Raw genomic sequence first — 23,258 nt, 5'->3', positions numbered from 1 at the left:
ACTAGATGATATGATTCTACAATTCTATGATAATTAATTGGATTTTATAAATCTGTTCCCACTCTTGGTATCCAGTTACAAAGGGACAAATTGTGAAATTCTTAGGAAGAATAAGGTCTCACTCCATACACAAAGTTTTGCTAACACTAATGGAGATAAATTGAATAATGCAAGAACTGGTTCCTAAAATTAATAAAATGTGATGTCTATAACTCTAGTGAAAAGAAGCGGTCACTCCTTCTCATCAGGCTGCAACAAGTTTTCTAAAGCATCAATAACACTGTCAGCTACACTCACTGTACTAAAAACCAAGATTCAGTTCGTGAAAAGTGATTAAGAAGTTTTACTAAAACATTAAAAATAGTGATGAAAAGCCACGCTTCTAATGTTACAGCATCTACTCCCTACAAGCCAACAGGAGGAAGACTACATTTTTCTCTTATTATAGTTTAAAAGTAAAGGGACATTAGGAGTGACTGTGAAGGTCCTCATCTTCCCTTTCCTCATGTTTGTAGTGAATATCAGTGGAAATCACCAGATGACCCTGAGGAAAGAAGAACATGTAAAATTACCTTAAATTTCAGATGGACATATTCAGGGTCAGTACTCTGGGACTAGATCCCATGGTAAGCCCCTCAGCAGGGCAGGAGACAACAGTGGCTTTATGCCTCCTGAACTTTAGTTAACTTTAGGGTAAGAATGGGCTCTGATGTAAGTTAATACAACCCTCCAAAAGGCTGAGTAACACTTACCACAGAGACACTCAGGTTGCCTATGAGCCTTCCTAGAGAATGGTCAGGGTAGTGAGGACTCATGCACTCAATGCTCCTAAGCCCTGCTGGGGATAGCAGAGCTGTCCTTGTGGTGTCCCCATAAGGGCTAGTGGACCCTTTACAACCTACAACTGCTAGGGGTGGTGGGGTGGAGGGCTCATTATTGATCCAGAGTTTGGATTTTATATCTAGTGTATAGTTAAAGCTTTACTATTAGCAACATTTAGATCTACCCAACGCAGGAACACACACAAATGCGCAGGCCTGAAAAAGAAGCAATGTTCTTTAACAAGAATTTGCAGTTCTCACCTGATTCGTTTTTATTACAGGTCCAGTCAGGGTAGTGTGGGCCAAGTTAAGAAGAGGAAATCCTTTTCCTAGTTTATCTTCAGAAAGGACAAATATAAATACATTTGAATGTAATAATAAAATGCACTTCAGAAGTACCTTTCTCAAGGAACTCAATTTGTTTTGCAATTTCCCTTTAATCAGCCATCCTTGTGCCTCTCAACGAAGCTATTATTCATATTTTCTAAAAAGCAAAAAATCCTGTGAAAAAGTTGCATACAAACCTCTTACAATCTCTCAGCTGTCTGACACTGGAATCTGACTGCCTTTGCTCCTCTCCAGATATCTGTCCCACAAGATCTCATTTCTGCTGTTTCCCACTCTGACTTATTCTCCATCTTCCTTCCATTTTCTTCTCTACCTGATCCTCTTAATCCTGTTGGTCCCTCTTATTCTCATCTATCCCTACTTTCCTGGATCAAGCCCCAGCTCTATTCCCATTTGCTTTTCCAAACATCTGACTTTTGCATCCCTCCCTTTCATTCTCTTTCCTTTCTCCTCATCAATAGCTCAATTCCTTCCTCAGCAGTCTCTTCACCTCTGTTTACCTCATAGGCACCTTCTGTACTCTTCCACCTGCTTCTTTCCACCTTCACCTCTTTCTTCATCATCCCTCACTCTCTGCATCCCACTGAGATGATTTCTACTTTGTCCTGCCTGTGGCAGCAGGTGAAGCACAAAGGCAGAGGGAGGTAATAAAGTTAGAGAAGCCACCCCAAAGCCCCAAGATGCAAGCGTGCTTCCGCGCTTCCCCAGTCTGGGCCATTCTCTGGTCATGGCTTGACTCTGTGTCAGGACAAGACTCAAGCATGTCTCAGCTCTGCTGCCATGCTGCATCCAGTGAAGAGGAAACCCAAGCCCAGTGTTTGGAAGGGAGCCAAGACTTGCCCTGTCCCAGCCGCTGATCCAGGGGACTGAGGGACCAGGACTGAAGTCCAGCACAGAGTAGACCTGTCCAGGTATAGCCAAATGGACAGAAAACCTCCCATAACACAGTCTTTAAAGCTGGGCACTCCATTTTATGGTTTCAGTCTTGCTTTCCCACCAACTGCGCTCAGGAACCGGCCACAATCCTTACCATTGATTACTGGGATCACTGCACTCCGTAAAGCATAAGACAGAAAATTCTCCACCAGTGACATCTGCTGTGAGGGGGAAAACACATTTGGTGATTATTGCCTGATGCCCATGGGACTGCAGCTCGACGGGGGAGATGGAGGGTTAGAACTGGAGTGACATGCAAAAAGATCAGAACAGAGCTTGGCAGAGAAAATCTCAGGTAAAAAAGATCTTTTTTGGTTTAAGTTGCAGCTGAACAATGTAAAATATACATGATAAAGAGATGTCCATTTTTCTCACATAAGTTAAATTGAAGTTGTCTTTTTTTTTTTCTGTATGTTAAGTATCTGGGTTGAACCTTAACTTTAGGAATGAAATCCGTTCAACCCCATTGCAGCTGCCAGGACTCAGTTCTCAGAAGTGAACTGTTCTCTGGGTGGCAAGAACTGCTCTGTCCTGGTGCTCTGTCTCATGCCACTGTGATCAGTGTGCTCCTCCCTTCACTTAAAAGATGTAGGTTGGGCTGAGCTGCTGCAGAGTCACACTGACCACTTCTCAGTCTACAGTGAATGATCTAAGCAGTGTCATGGCATTTCTTTTATTCCCTATTTTTTACTCCCCTTTTTATGATATTTCGTTGAAGTGATTCAAGATAATTCCTGAAACTGAGCTTAAGCCTGACTTTGTATTCACTCCAACTGCTACGCCTACTCAATCCAGCCGTGAATTCAGGCTGGCTGTCAGAAACAGCTAGAAGAGGTGCTAGCCCCATGCCTGCCTTTGTGCTGCTGGATACAGAAGTGAGCAGAATCAACTACGACGGCTTGCTAGGTCATGCAGACCCAGGCAGATATTTCTCTTTGTTTCAATTAATGTTACACGGTAATAACTCCGTAACATTTGGAGCTCTGATGAGAAAAAAACCCCCCAACACTCCAAGAGGTTTTTCCTCTTACTGGAAAGAAAAAGAAAAGCAAAGAATATACTATTTCAAAGCAGAAAGAGCAGTGGCAGATGACATCCCCAAGACAGACCAAGAACTGTCAGGAATGAGTTCAGATGAATTTCTTTTACCTCTGAAGGGCTCACCTACCTTTCCCAGGTGTTGAAACCATCAACTTACCTCAGAGAAGCGAAGAGTGGAGTGCAGCAGGGAGAACTGGAGCCTGAGGAAAAGAAGTAAAAGAAAAGGATTCACTAGAAAGGATGAAGGCACAAGTTATGCACACTGCTTGAAGATTCATTTGTGGAATTTCATACTGATTTCATGCCGATTCACACATTTAACTTTGCCAAAGACTCTTTGATTCCCAACAGCTTTTAATCAAAACTGGCACAACTACAAGTGAGTTCTAGAATCACTGGGATCTTTCTGATACTAATCTCCTCCTAGAGTCATGTGTAGTTCTGGGCTGTGACTATAAGACTTGGAAAATCAAATTTTTCTGGAAGTGCCATTTCCTGCAATGGCTGAACTACATAGTTCTCAAATGTTCATTATGATTTGAATAAACTCATATCCATTCCTAACCATTACGATTTCCTAAGTTTTTCCACTGATGCCTGTAATGCATCCTCAGATCACTGTAAATATAATCCTGGGGAAAAACAACATTTTGAAGAACAGAAGAACACATTCTTGTGTCAAAAGCTCTAAGTGAGTGGCACCATTACTTCTTAAACTTATGCTGACAGGCTCTGATCACTCTAAGTCCTCTTTTCCTGTTAAAAAGGTCCAGTGACCAAAACTAAGAAAAGGCTGCTCACATTTTTCTTTAATGAAAATGTAATAGGTTAAAAAATATCACATATTCTGCAATTCTGCCCCAACTTGGAGCTAACAAGAAGAAACACCGATGTGGGCTACTTGCCTGAAAGCCTGTGCTTCTACTTATCTGGTCCATTTAGGGAGAAAGGGGCTGTAAACCCAGCCCAGCTTGAAGTGTGAATAAAATTTGTTGTAGGACAGCTGAGAACACCCGTAACTGTAGGTAACCACAAAACCAGCAAGACCTAAGCAAAATCTAAAAAGCTCTGAGCTTTGCTTCAAACTACAGACACCTTTCTAGTCTCATTTGTTTGATGGCATGGTGTCTGTTGTTGCAGTATGTGCTATGTAGTCTCACTTTTCCCTTCCCTTCATGGGAAGGCATACACAGAGCTAGTTAGTGGTCTAGTGCAGTGTTTGCACTCTGGTAGTTCTGTCTATGATGCTCAGACATGGCACGGCAGCAACATTTAGGGGGTTTCAAATAAACTACTGAACTTCATTCTCCAACATCAGCACAGACTGAAACAGATGCCTTTAAGATAACCAATAAATTGAACATTGTCATCTGGAAAGGTATTTAACCTACAGAAAAGGGTAGTATCATGTTGCACAAGAGACATGGTTGTTCCACAATATTATTATATTTCATCTGCAAGATTTAGACCAACCAGTCAAAAGTATCTTAGAGCCCCTGTAAGAAAGAAGGTAACTAATTTTCTTTTTCTCATGGTGAAACAAGCACTGTCAGGCTGACACAATGAAGTTCTGTTGTGTCCTAATGTTGGGATCATTAATGTTGCTTTCTGATTTTTCCTTGGTTACCTCTTCAGAAGTAATGAGATAATCAACTTCTGTTTGGTTATTGTCAAATTGGCTCTGGTACTGGCTGTCTGCAGGGAAAAAAACAAAACAGTCTTCTGTGACTGTATACACAGATAGACACTGTCTTAGATACAGACACAAATGCAATTGCTTTTGTGATTGGAAATACAATGTCTAAACTTTTTATTTGGTCAATACATGTAGATAGTGAAATCATTTGTGAATTTGCCGCTTTCTGCCAGCGACTGAGATTGCGTGAGCAAAGTGATAATACTGCCCTGATTGCCTCCTTATCATTAGGATCATTTAAGTCCTTGCATGGCTGACATAATTGGTTCACTTTCAACCTAATGAAAAGATGTCTGGGGACACGCTGAACTATTTTATAACAAACAAGTTAGGAAGACTGGGCATCAGATAATCACATTTTTCTATATTACAATTTATTCTTGAATAGTCACTCAACCTCCCACATGGAAAAAAGGGCTTTCAGAAGTCGCTCTCTGCGCCTGCCTATTAAATTCTGCAATACGTGGTGCATGTTTCCTCCCTATGAAATGCAACAGAACAGTACGCGTATTTGTGGCAGACCAGTATATGCTATTTTATGCTGATCTCTATGATTTTCAAAGGATCTGAAAGATTACTGTGTGATTTGTTCAGCCCCAGCACTGAATGTTATCTTCTAGCTCATGTTACTTACTAGATTCCCTGCAAAGATGTACCGGGTGGTTGAATTTGGCAGAACAGCAAACACTTCTACACAGCCAGTGGTCTGTAGGATGCATCTGTCTGCATTTAAACTGACCGCAGGTGGTGATGTAGCCATCAGCTTCAGCAGCACTGGGCACGCTGTTACGTAACTCGGAGCAATCTGTGGAATTTCAAAGAGGACAAAAATGTTGAATGCAGAGTTAAGCTTTTCTTAAGCTACAGTTTCTGTGGCTGCATCATAATCAGGTGCTACTCACCAATCCTCTTGTTAATTAACCTGTATTAAAAATACTTCATTTTAATTACACCAACTGAAATGATGAAACACTCTGAGTTTCAGAGACCATAAAACAAAAGATGAAGTTTTAGACCCACTGATATTGAACATATATAGAGAAATAATTTAAAGTTTGTTCCTGAAAAATGTATTTCAAGAGGAGGGGATTAGCACTGCATGTTAAAGAAATGAAGGAAATGAGTGATTCCAGTAAAAAAAAAATTAATGACCCTGACAATATAAAGAATTTGGAAAAGAGGCAGCCTTCCAAAACAGCCAATCTTTCGAAGAATAGAGACACTCCTAGAGGACAAAACTTTAGTTTGCAATGCCACCGATTACAAATTTCATAACTTTTTAGTAAATGTTGCCATATTAGGGATTTTTAAAGCCTCTCATAGTATCTTAATTTCTTGCATCACATTTATAAACTTAGCTACTCATGACTATTACTTCCCATTGTATATAATCTCCAGTAGTCATAAATCAGGTATCTTTGCATAGAGAAGCCAGGCTACCAATAGCAGAGATACCATTACCTTGAACAGGAATAAAAAGAGACTGATCTCACAGATGTCCACCACTTAGTCCTTATAACTGTTTCAGAGACTGAGAGCAAATCCAGCACTTAGAGGGGTAGAGAACGACTAAACAGCAGTGCAATATAGTTAGGAGGAATATAGAGTTATGATATGGTAGACATGTATGTTTGAATCTTGCACTAATCATAAACCAGCTCAGTTTCCTTGTCTCCTCCAAACTTTTGCAAATGAGCTAGTACACAGATAATATCCATAAGAAACATTAGCTACTGCTCTTTCTTAAAAGGTCTGTACAAGTAAAAGTACGCACCTCAGGCACAAAATCTTTGAATAAGGTGGTATTTAGGTTAAAAGTAGTAGCAAGCTGTAAACAAATGAAATAAATTAGACCATTATATCAGCTTGAAAATGAGATTTTCCTTGGGAAAAAAACATACCCTGTTTACTGCAGTTTTAGGTAATCCATGTTTTGATTTAGTATTTCCTTGCCCCAGAATGATTCCTAGGGAACCCACAGTGCTTTGTGGGACAGAAGAGAGACAGATTTCTCATGGACATGTTTCAGAAGCACGTACCAGTGAACAAGCATTATTCTTTGAAAGAACAGATGTGGCATCCTGCTTACTTCCTGCCTTTGGGACTTTCATAGATGAAATACACTGAATCTGTCAGAGGCAAGACTCAAAAATCTCATTTGCCCTTTTGCTACTGACCACTGTGATGATGTTTGTCAGTGACATTTGTGTCACCAATTTTTATAAAGACCCTCTTAGCACTGTTTCAGTTAGCAAAACTTCTTGGAAACTCTGACTACTAATGCCAGTGTCGAAACAGCATTTCTGAGAGAAGTCTTGTACGTTCTTCACCCACAGCTGAAAGCTTAGTTTCCTTGTACCTGCTTCTTGCCTCATTTTGCTGCTCTGTTAAGTCTGAGGGTTTATTCTAGCTCTCAACACAGCTGATACATTTGTTGTGGGCCTCTATGCAGCAGACTGGGGCTTCAGTACACTTTTTCCCGTCTTGCCCTTTCCTATGTGGAATCCATGCAGAAAAAAGCGCTTTTTTGTTCTTTCTGCCACTCCTTGCATGCCAACTCTGTGATGTTCATACCTGTCATTCTTGCCTAGAGCTGCCAAGAAGTTCAGACTTAGGTCTGAGGGAGACTTTGACTATTTTAAATGATGACATACAGAATGAATGTCATGAATCCCTTCTACAAGTGGTAGAATTGTGACCCAAATCTGTGTGAAATGGCAAACATAATGTGTTAGTCTCCTTTGCTGACTATCCATACTGCTGATATTTGTAATTTTATTACATGGAAATTCATAGAATCACAGAATCATTAAGGTTGGAAAAGACCTCTAAGATCATCGAGTCCAACCGTCAACCCAACACCACCATGTCCACTAAACCATGTCCCTAAGTGCCTCATCTACTTGTCTTTTAAATACTTCCAGGGATGGTGACTCAACCACTTCCCTGGGCAGCCTGTTCCAATGTTTAACCACTCATAGAATCATAGAATCATTAAGGTTGGAAAAGACCTCTAAGAATTATATTCACAAATTATACTCACCTCTTCGGAGATGGTGATGTTTAAGGCCCCTGCTCTGTAGTAAGCCAGTGAAGCAGACTTAAGAAAATAACTGGAGACTCCCAGGTAAAGCATGGAATCACCCTTGTTTGGGAGAGCAAATGGAGCTGGCACAAAGGGAGGGTCTGTGTGATATCCTACTGGATAGACCGTGCCCTGCAAAGAGTCATTATCAAGTATTTCTAGTTGTGAACATTTGTATCTGTCAGAATGCATTAGCAGTGGTTGAACAGAAAGAATTCTTCCTAATCTGAAGAAAAGCTTGACATTGAAGAAAACCTGAAGTAAGCAAATAAGTTTGTGACATGCCCTGAAAATCAGCAAATTCAGTCTCTTTTGGAAAAATACAGGCATCACAGTGAAAATCTGGCCTCCATCCTTTCAAAGTTTGAGTTTGAGCATTCAAGTGAGTATTCTGAACTGCAGCTTTAAGACACAAAAAAAATCCTCTAGACCACAGTTTTCTTTCTCTTGTGGCAAAGACACTTTTGTTAATTTAATTCTAAGAGTGACATTTCAAGAAAATCTTCAGGCACACCCCAAAAGCACTGGAAGTTGCTTAGGACAGGGACACAAAGGAGCCTTTTATACCACGTAACTCTTAGCCCTGGTCCAGCTGCCAGTCCTCCAAGACCTTGTTTGGGTACTGCACAGGTGTGGGACCTTGGTTCAGTTATACTAAGAAAATAATTCTTAAAATGCAAGAAGGTATGTGAGCTCAGGACATATAAGACAAGAAAAGTAAAAGAACAGACAGTAAGTAGTGTAATTACTGACACTGTAATGGTTAGTAGCTGAAAGATTCAACAGGAAAAATACTGACATGGAAAGGTAAAAAACCCTAAGAAAAAGGTTGAGAGTTGGAAGATGGCAACTCATAACCATCAAGAATCAGCCTGTTCCAGGGAGCACTGAAGACCAGTAACTTCCTTAACTGATTAATAACTGACTGACAAAGACTCATCTGGTATCCCATTGAGATGTCAGCAAGTTAAAGCTTAGCCTGTAAGTTCTAGTTAGCTATAGTAGCTGATAAATATTGCTTAGTATTTTAAGCTACGTATATCCTGCTTGCACAGTGTTTTCTGTGGGTGATAAAAGTTGCTTGAACAAAATAACCAAGAGGGAGAGTTTCAACCACAGATGTAGCACATCTTTCTTAACTGAGTCAGTTCTGAGAGCCGTGGGGATGCTCTGAATTACAAGCACTGTGGAAGCTGCTGGAAAAGCTGGGTGTTGCTGCGATATCTCTTGCCAATAAAGGTGAAAAATAGATAAGAAAGGAACTGCTGTGTGCTGCTCAAGGACTGTCTGTGAGAAGTCTTTTTTTGGGCGTGACCTGTACCTATACAAGATGCTGAGTCATCTCAAAACAAATGCTTTGGATTGCAATCACACTGGTAGCCATCATGGATTATGTATCACCAATAACAGGCGAAGACCAAGCAGCAATGGAAGAGCTGTGTACCTGAAGAACACTTTTATGCTGTTTATAAAGCACCTCTGAAGGGTTTCAACTCTGAAATAATTTAATTCTAAATAATAGCTTTGGTTAATTAACAAATGCAGTTAATTTATTAAATAAACAATCGTATCTGGTTTCCAAAATAGCTCTTGACCAAGATATCCAAATGTTTTATTGCTTTTCTAATTAAATATTGGAGAGGCTGACTAAGACTGTAGTAAAAGAAAATGAATCAACACAAAAGAGAATCAGAAAAGTCTTAGAAAGCACACTGATATTAAAGACAAATTACCTTAAAATCCAAGTTAATGTGTGATTTGAAGACTGCTGGAGAACTAACTAGGGAATAGTCTATTTGTGCAAAGGCATCAATCTGGTTTAAGACTAGAAGAATGATGGACAAAAACAAAACAGCCGTTATTACAAAAACACATCACAAACAGTTATTGTTTAGTTAAAGGCAAAGGCATTATAGAAATGATGAATCTGAAGAAGAATTATGGTGGGAGAAGGAAGAAGAAAATAAAAAAACTTGTTATAAGGGAAAAAGTGAGAGTACTCCCTCTGGAAAAGTCACCGATTCCTCCTGGTTTAGGCCTTGTTCTCCTGTTGCTCACAACTGAATACACTCCTCAGAAATCTCTTTCCATGCAGTGAAAGAAGGAGTACCTATGGCAGAGCCCCCTTTTTTGTTATGTGTTTGCACAGGAGAAGTAAACTCTCCTATATGATTAGTGAAATACTGGTAAATACTACTAAATACTTTAGAAGATGACATTAGCACATTTTTACGCATATCAGTGTTGAAGACAAGGGATGTTTGTTCACAACAATAGAGGGTACATTATCAGACAATATGACTGAAGACTTTTTCTGAAAGGCGCTCGCATGCAACTTCAGTCTGATTGTTATTTTTGATTGGGCTGTAAGGTCTGTTCATACTGTATAAAAATCAGATGGGTTTAAAGAGAAATGGTGAATTCACACAGAGATTATGAACTCCTCAATATGACAGCACAGCTTGGAGTGCCCTTGAGCCTGAAGTGTTTAGGTATGTGCTGCATAAGCAAATGTTCTTGATTTTCAGTAATATTTACCACTGCTTGGCACATGGCAGGTATAGGCCATTTTAGGAAAAATAAAAGTCTACTTAGTCTGCTTCTGAATAGCAGAGCAGGTAATAGAAATATCCACAATGCAAAGTGAAGAGTGGGAACAAACTCTCTGACCTGAATTATATGACTTAGGTGAATTAAATGAATTTGAACTGGCGAAAACTACAAATATTCTTAGTCTCGGAAAAAAACAACAACAAAAAGGCAAAAAAAAAAAGAAAAGCTGTGGGATTTATTATAGAAGTGAAAATCTTATATATGCTTTTGGGACACAGATATTTATTGTCTTCATGTCTCTGCAAGAGTGACACAGGAATTGTTACTGGTGTGAGGAGAAGCATGCTTAGTGTGACACTAAGCATCTTGTTATCTCATTGAACTCAAGTTCAAAACAAGATGTGCTAAGTTTATGAGATCTTACAGGGATGTTTCCTAGCTCTTTAGTGGATTACTGCTAACTCGGGTTTTCTTATGTCCACAGTACCAAAAGCATAAGGTGCTGGAGCGTGTCCAAAGAAGGGCAACGAAGCTGGTGAAGGGTCTAGAGCACAAGTCTTATGAGGAGCCGCTGAGGGAACTGGGGTTGTTTATAAAGCCTGGAGAAAAGGAGGCTGAGGGGAGACCTTATCGCTCCCTAGAACTACCTGAAAGGAGGTTGTAGTGAGGTGGGTGTCAGTGTCTTCTCCCAAGGAACAAGGCATAGAACAAGAGGAAATGGCCTCAAGTTGCGCCAGGGGAGGTTTAGGTTGGACATTAGGAAAAATTTCTTCACCGAAAGGGTTGTCAAGCATTGGAACAGGCTGCCCAGGGAAGTGGTGGAGTCACCATCCCTGGAGGTATTTAAAAGATGTGTAAATGTGGTGCTTAGGGGCATGGTTTAGTGGTGGATTTGGTAGTGTTAGGTTTACAGTTGGAACTGATGATCTTAAAGGTCTTTTCCAGCTTAAACGATTCTATGATTCTATAAAGAATCAGCATGAAAATGTTCATCTCAAAAATCTAAGGAAATAACACAGGTCAGCTACAACAGACTGAAAGATTACAGGTGACCTGCTATGGACACAGAAGAAATCTAAATATTCTATATAAGGTGCACACAAGGGATTTCTAGGGTGGACTCTGGAATAGGTTAAGGTCCAGAAAAATGGCTGTATTTTTTTTCCTTCACTTTTTTTGTACCATAAACACAGGAATGGTTTGGCATCTAATAAAAAAGGCTACAATGAGAGCACTATGAAAATTACTTAACAAAAAGCTGTTATCAACAACTCACCCTTATGTTTTCTTAGCTGTGCATCCATCATTTGGATTTTGTATTTGATATTTAGGCATAGCTATATGAAAAGAGAGACAAGTGAGTAATGTAAGGGCTGTATTTCAACTCCTCCCTTCACTAAATGAAACCATCTTTGCAAACTTACATTTTTATCCAATTTGGTGCGAATGGGCTCCTCAAGAAAACCAGATAGAAAGCTGTAGATCCAGCTGGAGGAAAGGAAATGAACACAATGACTTTTTACCATGGATTGAAATCTTTGAAATATAAAATCTGGCAGACTGGGACAGCAATGTCATTTATATTAATGAGACACAATTACAGCGATATTGGTAGACTGTGCAGTTGACTTTTTATTAATTTCTGAGTCTCAGACAAATGCTAGGGATTCTCAGTCTCATAAGAGCTATTTAGAAGGCAATCTGCAAAGTAGTGAATGTTCATGTTAATGTGTTGATAAACAATACTCAATTAGCCACATTTTGTCTTTGAATAAGACAAAAAAATTTTCTAGAAAATCAAAATGAGAAGAACTACAAGCATTGTTTCATATTGTCTTTTGAAAGCTTTATTCTGAAATTGTAGGTCAGCTTGTCAAAAGGCATAATCAGTCTAGAACACCTTCATATCTGCAAACCTCCATTTGCAATCTTGTATTCTTTAATATGCCCAAATGGCATTTTTTTCATATGCAGTATGTTTAGTCAGGTCATTTGTTGGCACATGCACAAAGAAGTGTAGATTAACTGCACTTCACACACCCAGCAAAGGAGCCTCGTTTTGAAAACAGACCTTTAAAAATCTATTTTCATAGCCTTCAATAGTTAAGTTGTATCCTGTAACTGGATCCCTAAAAGTCAAAATTTGAAAAGCGGCCCGTATGCTACAAACCCTGCTACTTTCCACAGAGTAATTAGAAAATCTACTGTACATACCTAGATCCTCCATTTAACTTGACTTTTACACTATTAATGCTCAGCTGGCAATTGTGTAGCAACATGGATAAGTGGCCTGTGCTATCCTTTGACACTTTGAAGATAACTGCAATAAACAGTCCCGAGATGGACACAGTAATTCCTCCTTGGTCTTTGCTGCTCGGAGAAAAAAAACAAACTCAGTCAAGGAAACATCTGCTTTAAGGGAACAATTTAAGAAACTACCTGTAAATCAAGTTTGAAAGGACTTTTTGCTTCTATCATCCAGAATGAAGAATGGGTTTTCTAGGGATTAAAGTAGATTAGGGACATGCATGGTATTCAAAAACAGATTATATGCATGAGTTTCCCGGACATGAATTTTTCAGTTTTGTGCAGGATTTGACAAGTTTGCAAAAATGTGACAATTTCACAGCAACACAAGACATTCCAGTCCTTCATGACAGATCACCCTGAAGGCCTCTGGGACTGCAGCAGCAGAAGCCAGTTAGATAATAAATATATAACCCAGTGGTTCTCAACTTTGTAATTGTTCCACTTTCCTCTTTCCTGTAACAATTTTCAATAACCCTTTAAAATGTATACATTCCTCCGTTCTTTGTCCTGCCCCAAACCCATTCATTCTGTCTCCTTTCTGTAAAAATCCCTTCTAAGACCCAACAAAAATATCCTTATACTTAAATTCCAGCAAATTTAGGTATTAGGACTACTGTTAGGAGTTGTAGAAGCAGTAGACCTAACAAGCAGGATACAGAAAGTTGAATGGATGTTAGAACAGCCTTATAAAAACCTCATGTACCATAACAGAACTGGCACTGAAAGCATCACTTTTCACCCCTTCATCCCGATTACTCAGGTTTTCTTTTTCCAGGCATTACTACAGTGGCTGCACCATACTACGGAGAAAGAGCCCAGCCCAATATGAAGCTCAAACCATGAGTCTCTCAGTTTTCCTCTTTATTTTTCAGGCTAAGCAAAAATCCTGGGGAAAGAGGTTGTAAACCTGAAAGATTACTCTTAACCCATCCCCAAACCATAGACTACCCCTGACCAAACCAGTGCGTAATATTGTCAGTCACAAAGTCCCTCCTACCACCACTACCATTTTCAACCCCACCTTTCAGTCCATATATGTGCATTAAGTGGCTAACTGGAGGAAGCACCACTCTTCAGAACCTCATTTTCCAGTTCTTAACCAAACCCCCATCCCACAAGCCATTAGGAAAAACATTTTCCCAAGGAGGGTTGTGCAGCATTGGGACAGGTTACTTGGAGAGGCTGTGGCATCACCATCCTTGGCTAAACAACACCACTAGACAGCTGACCTGATCTAGTCTGGTGACTGCTCTGTTTTGAGCAGGAGGCTGGATAAAATGACTTCCAGAGATCCTTCCAACCTAGCTTTACCCATACTTCAGTGTCAGGGACCATCGCAAAAGGATCTCAGCCCTCCTCCTCCCTTTTTGGGCTGCTTGGGAGGTGGGCTACTTAGCTACTTAGGTCCTCCGATCCTGCATCCTTATATCTGCTCTTCTTCAGGAGGAATCCTGATTCACTGAGGCAGGGTCTCAGCTCCAGGCCTCCAGGAGCAAAGGGCCTGCCAGGAGATTTTGTGACTGGCAGAGTGGTCTGGGACACAGTGGAGAGGAGGGCTACAGTGAGAGCTGGAAATACAGGGATAACACTATCACAACTAAAAAGCTGTGATAAGGCCCACCTTACTGACCCTGGAAACAGCCCAGGAGGGGTGGGTTGTCAATGGTCTCCCTTGGAAAGCTCATTTTCAGCTGGTCCCTCTTAGTCTGCTATGCTGAAACTATGCAGGACTAGGGAATGGAGGGGATGAAGAGCAGGGCATATTCTGGATCTGTCTAAACCTACAGCCATTCACAAAACATCATATTGAACAGAGCAGCACAGATTGTTCCTTCTGCCCCTCAAAAAGGCAAGAAAAACCTTTCACCCCCTAAACTCCACCAAAGCTAGTTTTGACCACCTCCACCACAATCTGCTCTGCCAAATCCTGCATACCAGCTCCCTGCCTCCCTTGCTGTCTGTGGAGTCTTTGGAGTTTTACACATCTGGGCTCTCTCCAGATTATGCCCAGGTCCTTATCCTTCAGCAAGACGGAGGAGTGGCTTCATGTTTGGGAACAGCTGATTTGCCCTGCTGAACACAGTATCCTTTTCCTCACAATACTGGTATGACAGAAGGAACAACAGACAGGTTGGGGGCACAGTGACAGCAGTTTCCAGCCACCAGTACTGAGACTGAATGCAGAACTGCATGTCTGTGCTCCTTTGAAATCAGGACATGCTGTGAAACTTGCAGCCTGGTGATCCATCTTGCTGTACTATCTGGCTCCCAAATAGAGCAACGCCTACTGCTGTTACCAGTTACTCCATTAACCCAAACTGTAGAGATTAGCACCTTGCAAACTTTTCTGATATCCCAGAAGTTTTAGCCCTGCCCCCAGCCCCAAGAAAGTCTAGAATATCATATTAAAATTCTATAGCAAAAATGCTGAGATAAAGAATTGGAAAGATCAGTATGCAATCATGTCATTAGAGACAATCTCATACTGCACAGGCTCATGAAGCTAAGTCAGCTTTCCATAGTGACCCGAATTCTGGAGTTTCCGAAGTTCTGAATGTTTGGCATTGTGACAGTGCCCTTCCTTTAATAGTAGCACTTTGGAAGACAATATACATTGTACCAGCAAATAGATAATTATCTATAGAGTCAACCTTCCAGTTATACTGTACAAAAACAGTAACAAATGTGGCCATTGCTAACTCTGTGGTCCTGAATATTCATGTAATATCATGTAATATACAGTCTGGACAAATTGGGCTGCTAACAGATGTCTGACCTGATACTTCCCAAAGAGACAACCTGTGGGGTAGAATAATTAAAAAAAAAAAGAAAAAAAAAACCATTAGTTGGCAGGGGATGTTTCCTTCTTAAGAAGTTTATTCAAATAGATTGCTGTTAAATGATAAAGCATACCTGACCTGAAAAATAATAATTACCAACTAGATTTCTGAATTTCATTTGCAATCCTTCTCCCAGAACCGTCCCCCGCACCTGCATCACACTGTACAATACTTACAGCAGCCACGCGTTCATTCTCCAGTCTGCACTGATTGTAGCAGAAGCATGTGCCACTGACAGACTAATGCCAGTGCCAGGAATAAAGGAAGCAGAAGTTTCTGGGAAATCTACAGCATTAATTCTGAGCCTACAGAATACGAAAGGGGGATATTAGACTGCATGTCAAAAGAGTAAAAAGGACTTCTGATCACTAAAAACCCTTCTGCTATAAAAGGCAAAGTCTATGCTTCAGTAAAAGAGTTTCTCAGAAATGACTGACCCTTGTATATTTTAGGAAAGAAAGACACCTGTATCATTACACTTAGTAGCATCCTTGGAAAAAGAATCCTTGATATCTGCCCAGGGAAAAAAGGATGCTTGGTCAAAACAAAAACCTCCCCTTGGAAGAAAAACAAACTCCTTAAAGTGAAACGTGCTTGCTGGGGGAAAATAAATCTGTGTGTTAAAACCAGATGCTACATCTATAAATAAACCCAGGTTGTCTGAATGCTAGCATTTGCTGAAGAACATCAAAGTTTCTCTTTCCCCATTCTGTATCCCCTCTCTTGCCTCAGCAAAGGGCTCTGGAGAGGATCCATTTTTCTAAACAAAATCTTACTTGAAGATTTCCCTGCCAAAACAAATGTTTCTGATACTCAAGGATATTGTCTTGCAAATGGGTGTGTTGAATTGAGCTAACATTGTAAAGATATCAGCTGTAATCTTATCATGTAGTACACATTCCTCATTGTTTCCTGATATCTGGCAGAGATCTCTGAAACAACTGCCTTTAATCTACTTTCCCCGGGGCAGAAAGCACCAGCTACTTTTAGTTAAAATGACCATAATTTTCCAATAACATCCTGGGCAGTAGTAAGGCTGCCTTTAGTCATCTTGTTTGCAGTGAGCTAAAATCAGATTATCCACTGGGAACACGGCCAATTTCAAGAACTATGATTGGGAGAATGAATTGGGGTTTTGAAGATCATATAACAATTTAGGTTGGAATGAGACCTCAGCGATTTTCTGGTTCAACCCCCTACTCAAAGCTGGGCCAACTCAGGGGGCCTGCCCACTTGAGTCTTGAACGCCTCCAAGGATGGAGATTCCCCAAACTCTTTGGGCCCTTGTTCTGGTGCTCCCTAGCATTTTTTCCTAACTTCTAATTGGAACTTTTCTTGATGTAATTTATGTCTGTTGCCCATGATCCTTTCACTGTGTACCTCCAGGAAGAATCTGGCTCCATATTCTCTATAATCACTACCCAGCAGACAGTGGAAGACATGCAGTAACACATATGCACCTCCACCTTCATAGTCTCTTCTTCTCCAGACTGTCCAAATACAGCGCTCTCAGATGTGCAGGGATTAAGGTTGCAAGAATTGTATAAATCAGTGAAGCCTGCCGGAAAGCAGGCTATTAGGAAAATATTAGGTATAGATAAAGGATGCAGGCCCTACCCAGCAGAAAGTACATGAAGTCTCCCAGATTGGTATTTCTTGCTCTGGGTAATTTGTAAGGAAAAGGAAGTAAAATGCTACTGAGCAGCAGAGCTTGGCTTGATAGTAATATTAAAAGACCAGAAGTTTCTGGTTTTCTGTTATAGCCTATTGGAAAAGCTTTAACTGGAAGATGGGATTGAAGGCTGTAGAAAAACCTTTTATATTAGTCTCCTTATTTGGAGAAATTGTAGAAAACCCTATTAACCTGTTTTTCTACTGGCTGCTCCTGGTACAATGATTTTCCTCAGCAGGAAATAGGTATCAAACCCTATCCAATCAAAATGCTGATTTACCATTGTAAATCCATCCAAAAAGATTCTGTAAAAGTCATCTTCCTGCCACGTCAGCCCAGATACACTGTCCCCCTGCACACATTTTCATCTTATCCCTTTGTCGGCTTTTTCTCATCAAACACAAACGAATTACTTTCACTGCTACAGGTCCTTCACAGTAGCAGACTGTTAATAACACCAATTCTTCCCTCTTTCCCACCCATTTCCCCTGCTGTGTCATAGCCATGCTTACACCTGCCTTGCCCCAAACTCTGAGACAAAGCAACTAAAAAAACAGCCAAGGTGCTCCTTCAGAAGCTTTCTAAAGCTCATCTCTGAGCGTGGTAGAAGGAAGTACTTATAAAACAAATCCGTGTTTGGACAGTGGGAGCAGAGTTAGATGAACCATTAAAATATTACACTGAACAAAAAAAAAGGCTGCATAATTATTACTAGGTAGTAACAATACAATAAGATGTTTCATCCTAAAACTTTGAAATGCATTTCCTTTACTTACCTTGAAATTACGTAGTTGACCTTAACAGCTGAGAAACTCTCCTGCCCACTCCAGCTTGGGAAGGTCTCTTTCAATACTGCTTGCTTCAGGAGCTCCATCCCAATCCTCCTGCCTACAAGGGGACAGAGAAAAGCACATGCCTTGCAGATTGGATTCAGGCACCCAAAGGTCCAGATATACGGCCAAATAATTTAATCACTTTTAACATCGTTCATAAAAACCTCTGATTCTTAAACCCTTACCTAGACCTCCTTCAAACTACTTATATACATCCATTTATAGCTTCTATTAGCCTCACGTACAAATAAGTTAACCAAGATCATCTCGTCCCTGAGTTGTACTTCATACTCTAGAACTCCTGTCAGGTTTCTGAAACTGTTACACTTCCTTCACTTCACTGGCAATGTGAAAAGCCTTGGGAAACGCTTGGTCGTCACCTTTACCTCAGATTGTCTCATACCTGTTAAATGAAAAAGCCAGTTAAGAAGCAGCAAGATGACTTCTATATGTAGTGTTTACTTATGGAAAAAGTGTGATACATGTATCTGAAGTGCTGGTATGTCAAATGCGGAACTATCTGGATTGTTGCTTGTGTACAGGAAGTTGTTTGAGGTTTAAAGACAATCCATTTAAATGTTTTCTTCCCGTTTCTTTCAGAGTACATACGTTTTGCCACTGCACCTTATCCATTACAGTATGCTGCAGATCTCTGACTTATTCTCTTACCTTCTCTCCTTGCTTAAGGAATCCCTACTTTCCTGAATGCTTCAATGCTACTTGTGCATTGATAATACACACAGACCCTATCATCAACAAACAGAACATCTTTAAATCCCAAATTCCTTGTGTCTTCTTCTTTTTGCTCATCTTTGATGAAGACACTGCTAAAACTTTAATACTGAATGACATCCTGTTTTCAGATATTTTTAGCTTGTTTCTTTAGCTTTTGGCCTCACAGTTGCTGAATACAAAATATTTATTTTTTTCTCCCCCAGACTTCAGTGTATTAAAAAAGCAAAGAATTGAAAACCGTGGTAACTCAACACTGGAACACCGTTTTATAAAATGCATCTTTTATGAAGGAGAGGTAAGTTACGATTTCCTGGGAATTCCTGCCTCCAAAGCAAAATATGGGCTCTGACTGAAATAACTTAAAGCTTTCTTATGACTGTCAGTGAAGGCAGCCAGTGATCCCAGGTGGAATTTCTCTCAAGGTTCTTGCAGCAGGCCAGGAGCGTGCAGGCAGGATCTATTGCCTCAGCCTTCAAATCTCATATTAAGGGAAAAGACATTACAGGCACCATGCTCTTCAAATACGAGAAATACCTTTGGGAGGCGCACTGTTAATGTCTGTTCTTACTACTAATGCAGGGGTGTGCAAACTTAGTCTGTTTGTTCAGCACTTAAGGCCATGCTGAATGTCACAAAAACTGCTGGGCTCACGCTAAGAAATACCAGGCTGAATTCTCATTTCTAAAGGCATGAGAGATCCCTAGGGAGCAATTTCTCCTGTGTGTCATAAAAAGATACGGAGATCAGTTCTGTCTTGGGTGACCGATGTTTGCCCTGCACTTCTCAACTCCTCAAAAGCCTTTAAAACAATGCTCATACAGAGAAATAAGTGGACCTGATCCTTGCTTTCATCTCGAAGGCATAAACTCTGAGCTTCTACTTTTCATCTCACAAGTCCATTGTTTACCTGTCAGCATGTTCAGTACATAAATGACGATTAATCCTTAGCATGACCCAGCCTTTGTTGAATTTGTGCCTTGTTAACCTTTATTATTAATATTAATTCTGTAAACAATTGAAATTATCCTGTGTGTCCTCCACACCCATGGAGTAAGTCTTAGTAAGAGACAGTGAAAGTTAGCATGAATAGAAAGAGCAAGGAAAATAGATTGTGGAAATTGCTGATATTCTGTTAAAGGGCAGAATTATGGCAGTTACTAGATTTTTTGGAAAGAATGGCACATGCAGAATCTGTCCCATGCCAAATGGAGGAATGAGAGTAAAGGTGTGCAGCTACATGGCTGTTCCAAAATTGTAAGCTTTTTTCCCAATTATGTCTTATTATCTTCAATTAAATATTGCACTTTCAATCAGGTTTTTGACACTTTTAAAAAAGGAGCAATTATATGACATCTCATTTTGGTTCTAAGAAAGTAGATCGATATGAGGAATGTGGTAGAAACACTGTTGGACTGTAGGAGAATGTAATCACCAATGCAAGGATAAATTCACACCTGGGGTGCACAAAAAGGAAGGAAATAAGTGAGAGAAGAGACAAAGGGTGTTCCTGGTGTGAGCTGACAAAAGGAATTTATTCTATTTCAATATTTAAGGAGCTTGTTTCTACATTGCACCTTTATTAAGGAGCTATATTCTGTGCATAAAGTATTTATCATAAATTAATGTCTGGCAATGCTAGACATACCGTAGTCCAACCCCTTCTGAGTAATCCTCACTTTAAGACCAGGATTAGCCTCAAGCCGCAAGGACAGCCAACATAGCAGGAAAGAATACCATGTCTTTAGCATCTTCTCACCTTTGTCACAGGGACCTGTAACAACATTTATGATGCAAACGTGATCATAAATGATGCATACCATGAGTTGCAAAAAATCTGTATCTATCACTTCCCTCAATGAAACTGGGACAAGGGTGGATAGTCAAGAGAGGTTTAGCCAATGATTTTACTGCACGAAGCAGTCAATGTGGGAGCAGACACAGATTTCTGATTACTTGGATAGCCCTCTGGCAGGCATTAGCTGTCGGTGAGACTGAGTGGTTCTGCTCCACTACTCTATGCTTTCCCCACACCCATGTCTTGGCTGGTTTATTTTACCATCTGTCCCACCTCCTGCAGAGTGAACATGACAGAGCAATCCCAGCCAAGGAGGAACAAGTCTGTCTTCCTATAGAACAACACCCTTTTTATATACACACCACCTAGGATATACTGGATTTGCGAGTCCAAATGTTTTTCAACTAAATCAGCTGGCCTAATAAAATACAGTAGGCGTCCCTACAAAACTTGCCTCCCTGTTACACACAAACCTCTGACTTAATCCAAACACCGATACATGAGATTGACTAAATCAGGTCACATGAGAAGGGAATGCAAGGATAAATTCAAAGCGAATGTGAGAATTACATGGTGATCACACAGGAATAGAGGAGGGTGTCCTGGCATTAGCCTGCAGCACGGTGTCTTCATGTGCGAAGTGAGACTGTGAGCCACTGCGTGGTGGGACATAACCACATGACACAGATTCACAAAAGCTGTGACAAATTATTTCTTTCTGTTACACTTTCCTAGTACAAAAGTAAGGTTTCTTTGTTCCAAATTCTTGCATTCATCCTGATTTTCACTACCAATGACAGCCACTGCTCAATTTCCTAGACATAACAATACTGTTTCTCAAGACAACTTCAAGTCTTCCCAGTGTTGCATTAGGAAATTGTTTATTAGGGACCTATGGTAACTTTACTCTGGCCTTACCACTGCGGGGAGTGGCACATCCTTTTCTAACATGTCTGACTGTGATCATGGTACCTGCCTATGTGTAAAACTATGCTAATTAATAGGTAGCAAAAAGGTCTTTCTAGTTTCCCAGGTATTCCAGCCTATAAGGTCATTCCTGGATTTCTAATAAGCACCATATTGTCTTGGACAATTGATTCCATAATCTGCCAGAAAACATATAAATGCATTTAAAAAGACCACAAACCCTCCTCTCCACCAAAAAAACCCCAAACTCACCACCCTTTGGTAGTCTTACTTCTGTGTTCGAATTAATATTATCAGGTCAGACTCTAAACGGTTGCAAATCCAAGATCTACCCAGTACCTCATAAAATACTGCTCTTCGGTGGCTTTCTGAACTATAAGGCAGACAAAATGCATTATCAGTATCACCCTAATGTCGGTTCTCTGAGGAATCCTTATAAAGTTACCCCAAGATACTATTCAAGAAAAAGTGGTCTCAGGGAAAAAACATTTTGAGAACATAATCCACATTGTGACAAATTTTGAGAATCCCCCTTTTAATTGGTCGTGCCATCTCTAGTTCTTATGCCTTTTTGGTTTTCTCTTATTTTAAGCGACTCAAAATAAATAATTACTTTAAGGTAGCAATGTTATATTATGCAGAAGAGCCAGCTGGAGTCACAAATCTTAAACTTTTTCCAAAAAATGCCCTAGCTTTTCCTGCAAGCATGCCACTTTCTATCCTGATTATTAAGGGTCAATTAAAAATCAATATATAACCAGAAAGACAGGTTTTCCTGTCATTAAAGTACATAGATATTTACTAGATATTTATCTAGCAGGATTGCTAGACGCATTGATGCAGGTGAGGTACCTCATTCTCATTGAATTTCATTCCCATTGAGGAACAGAAAACAGCAATCTTAGTCACTACCATGCTTTGTAGTTAATATGTTTTTGTTTGGATCTTAAAACATATGCCAGGTGAGAAGCTGAAAGAACAAACAACTGAACTGCCATGGCAGTAAAAGACAGTATCATTTTATCTTGCCTTCTCAAACCAACAAGGCTGATTGATATTCTTGGTTTCATCAAAGCCCCAAGCCTCTGTCAGATGCTAGGATTGATTGTACGAGGTTAGTCAGATGACTGAGACAGACAGAGCTAAGGAGATGGAAATTGTCAGCTGCCTGATAGTCTAACTCAGAGCTGCCAATTGCATTGTCGATGACAATAGATGGCAGACAAATTGCTCTGGTTTTTATCTTCAGTAACTGAGCATGCACCAAGCAATTCCTTGATGTGAATCATTCTCTTAATTCTTTTGTCTTCTCAGAGATAGGTGTATTCAAGTAAGTTAAGTAGAGGAAAAAGATGAAAAACTCCTTTGTTTCAGTCTGTGTACCTGTCTCACCCTAACGAAGTACTCTACTTACCAGTCTGTAGATACCACATCTGGTTTCTCCATTGTGAACAGTCTGCAAAAACTTTAAATAAAACTTGCAATAAAGATTACAGCTGAAATCTGCCTAAGAACTAAGAAGGCTTCTGATGCAAAAAAAAAGTCACTATCATTGTCTTGTACAGGTTTAACACAGCCATAAAACCACACTATCTTAAACTAACCAACCTCCGAAATAGAATAGAATATCTCTGAAAAAGAATTTTGTCCCTGTCTTGCCTTGGTC

General features: G+C 40.1%; 1 protein-coding gene across 1 annotated transcript; it reads right to left on the bottom strand.

The window, feature by feature from the left end:
- Nucleotides 1–466: 466 nt before the first annotated feature.
- On the bottom strand, nt 467–23,025 carry LOC143155622 (BPI fold-containing family C protein-like). Its single transcript, XM_076328591.1, has 16 exons — nt 23,007–23,025; nt 20,516–20,641; nt 18,079–18,190; nt 15,807–15,935; nt 12,695–12,853; nt 11,905–11,968; nt 11,757–11,817; nt 9,661–9,752; nt 7,886–8,059; nt 6,617–6,670; nt 5,477–5,647; nt 4,774–4,841; nt 3,304–3,346; nt 2,200–2,266; nt 1,083–1,159; nt 467–544 (listed from the first exon to the last, which is right to left on the bottom strand). The coding sequence occupies exons 1-16, from the start codon at nt 23,023–23,025 to the stop codon at nt 467–469; spliced, it is 1,494 nt and encodes a 497-aa protein (XP_076184706.1).
- Between the last annotated feature and the right edge of the window lie 233 nt (nt 23,026–23,258).

This window comes from Aptenodytes patagonicus, chromosome 1 (assembly GCF_965638725.1).
Source record: "Aptenodytes patagonicus chromosome 1, bAptPat1.pri.cur, whole genome shotgun sequence".
Classification (NCBI taxonomy): Eukaryota; Metazoa; Chordata; class Aves; order Sphenisciformes; family Spheniscidae; genus Aptenodytes; species Aptenodytes patagonicus.
This window is presented reverse-complemented; position numbering and strand designations above follow the sequence as displayed.

Bases quoted from the DNA above. Each gene is read 5' to 3' on its own strand.
- LOC143155622 (XM_076328591.1), bottom strand. The intron at 6,671-7,885 runs GTGAGTATAATT...ATTTGTTTACAG, and splicing joins ACATCACCATCTCCGAAGAG to CTTGCTACTACTTTTAACCT. The intron at 2,267-3,303 runs GTAAGTTGATGG...TCCCCCTCACAG, and splicing joins CCACTCTTCGCTTCTCTGAG to CAGATGTCACTGGTGGAGAA.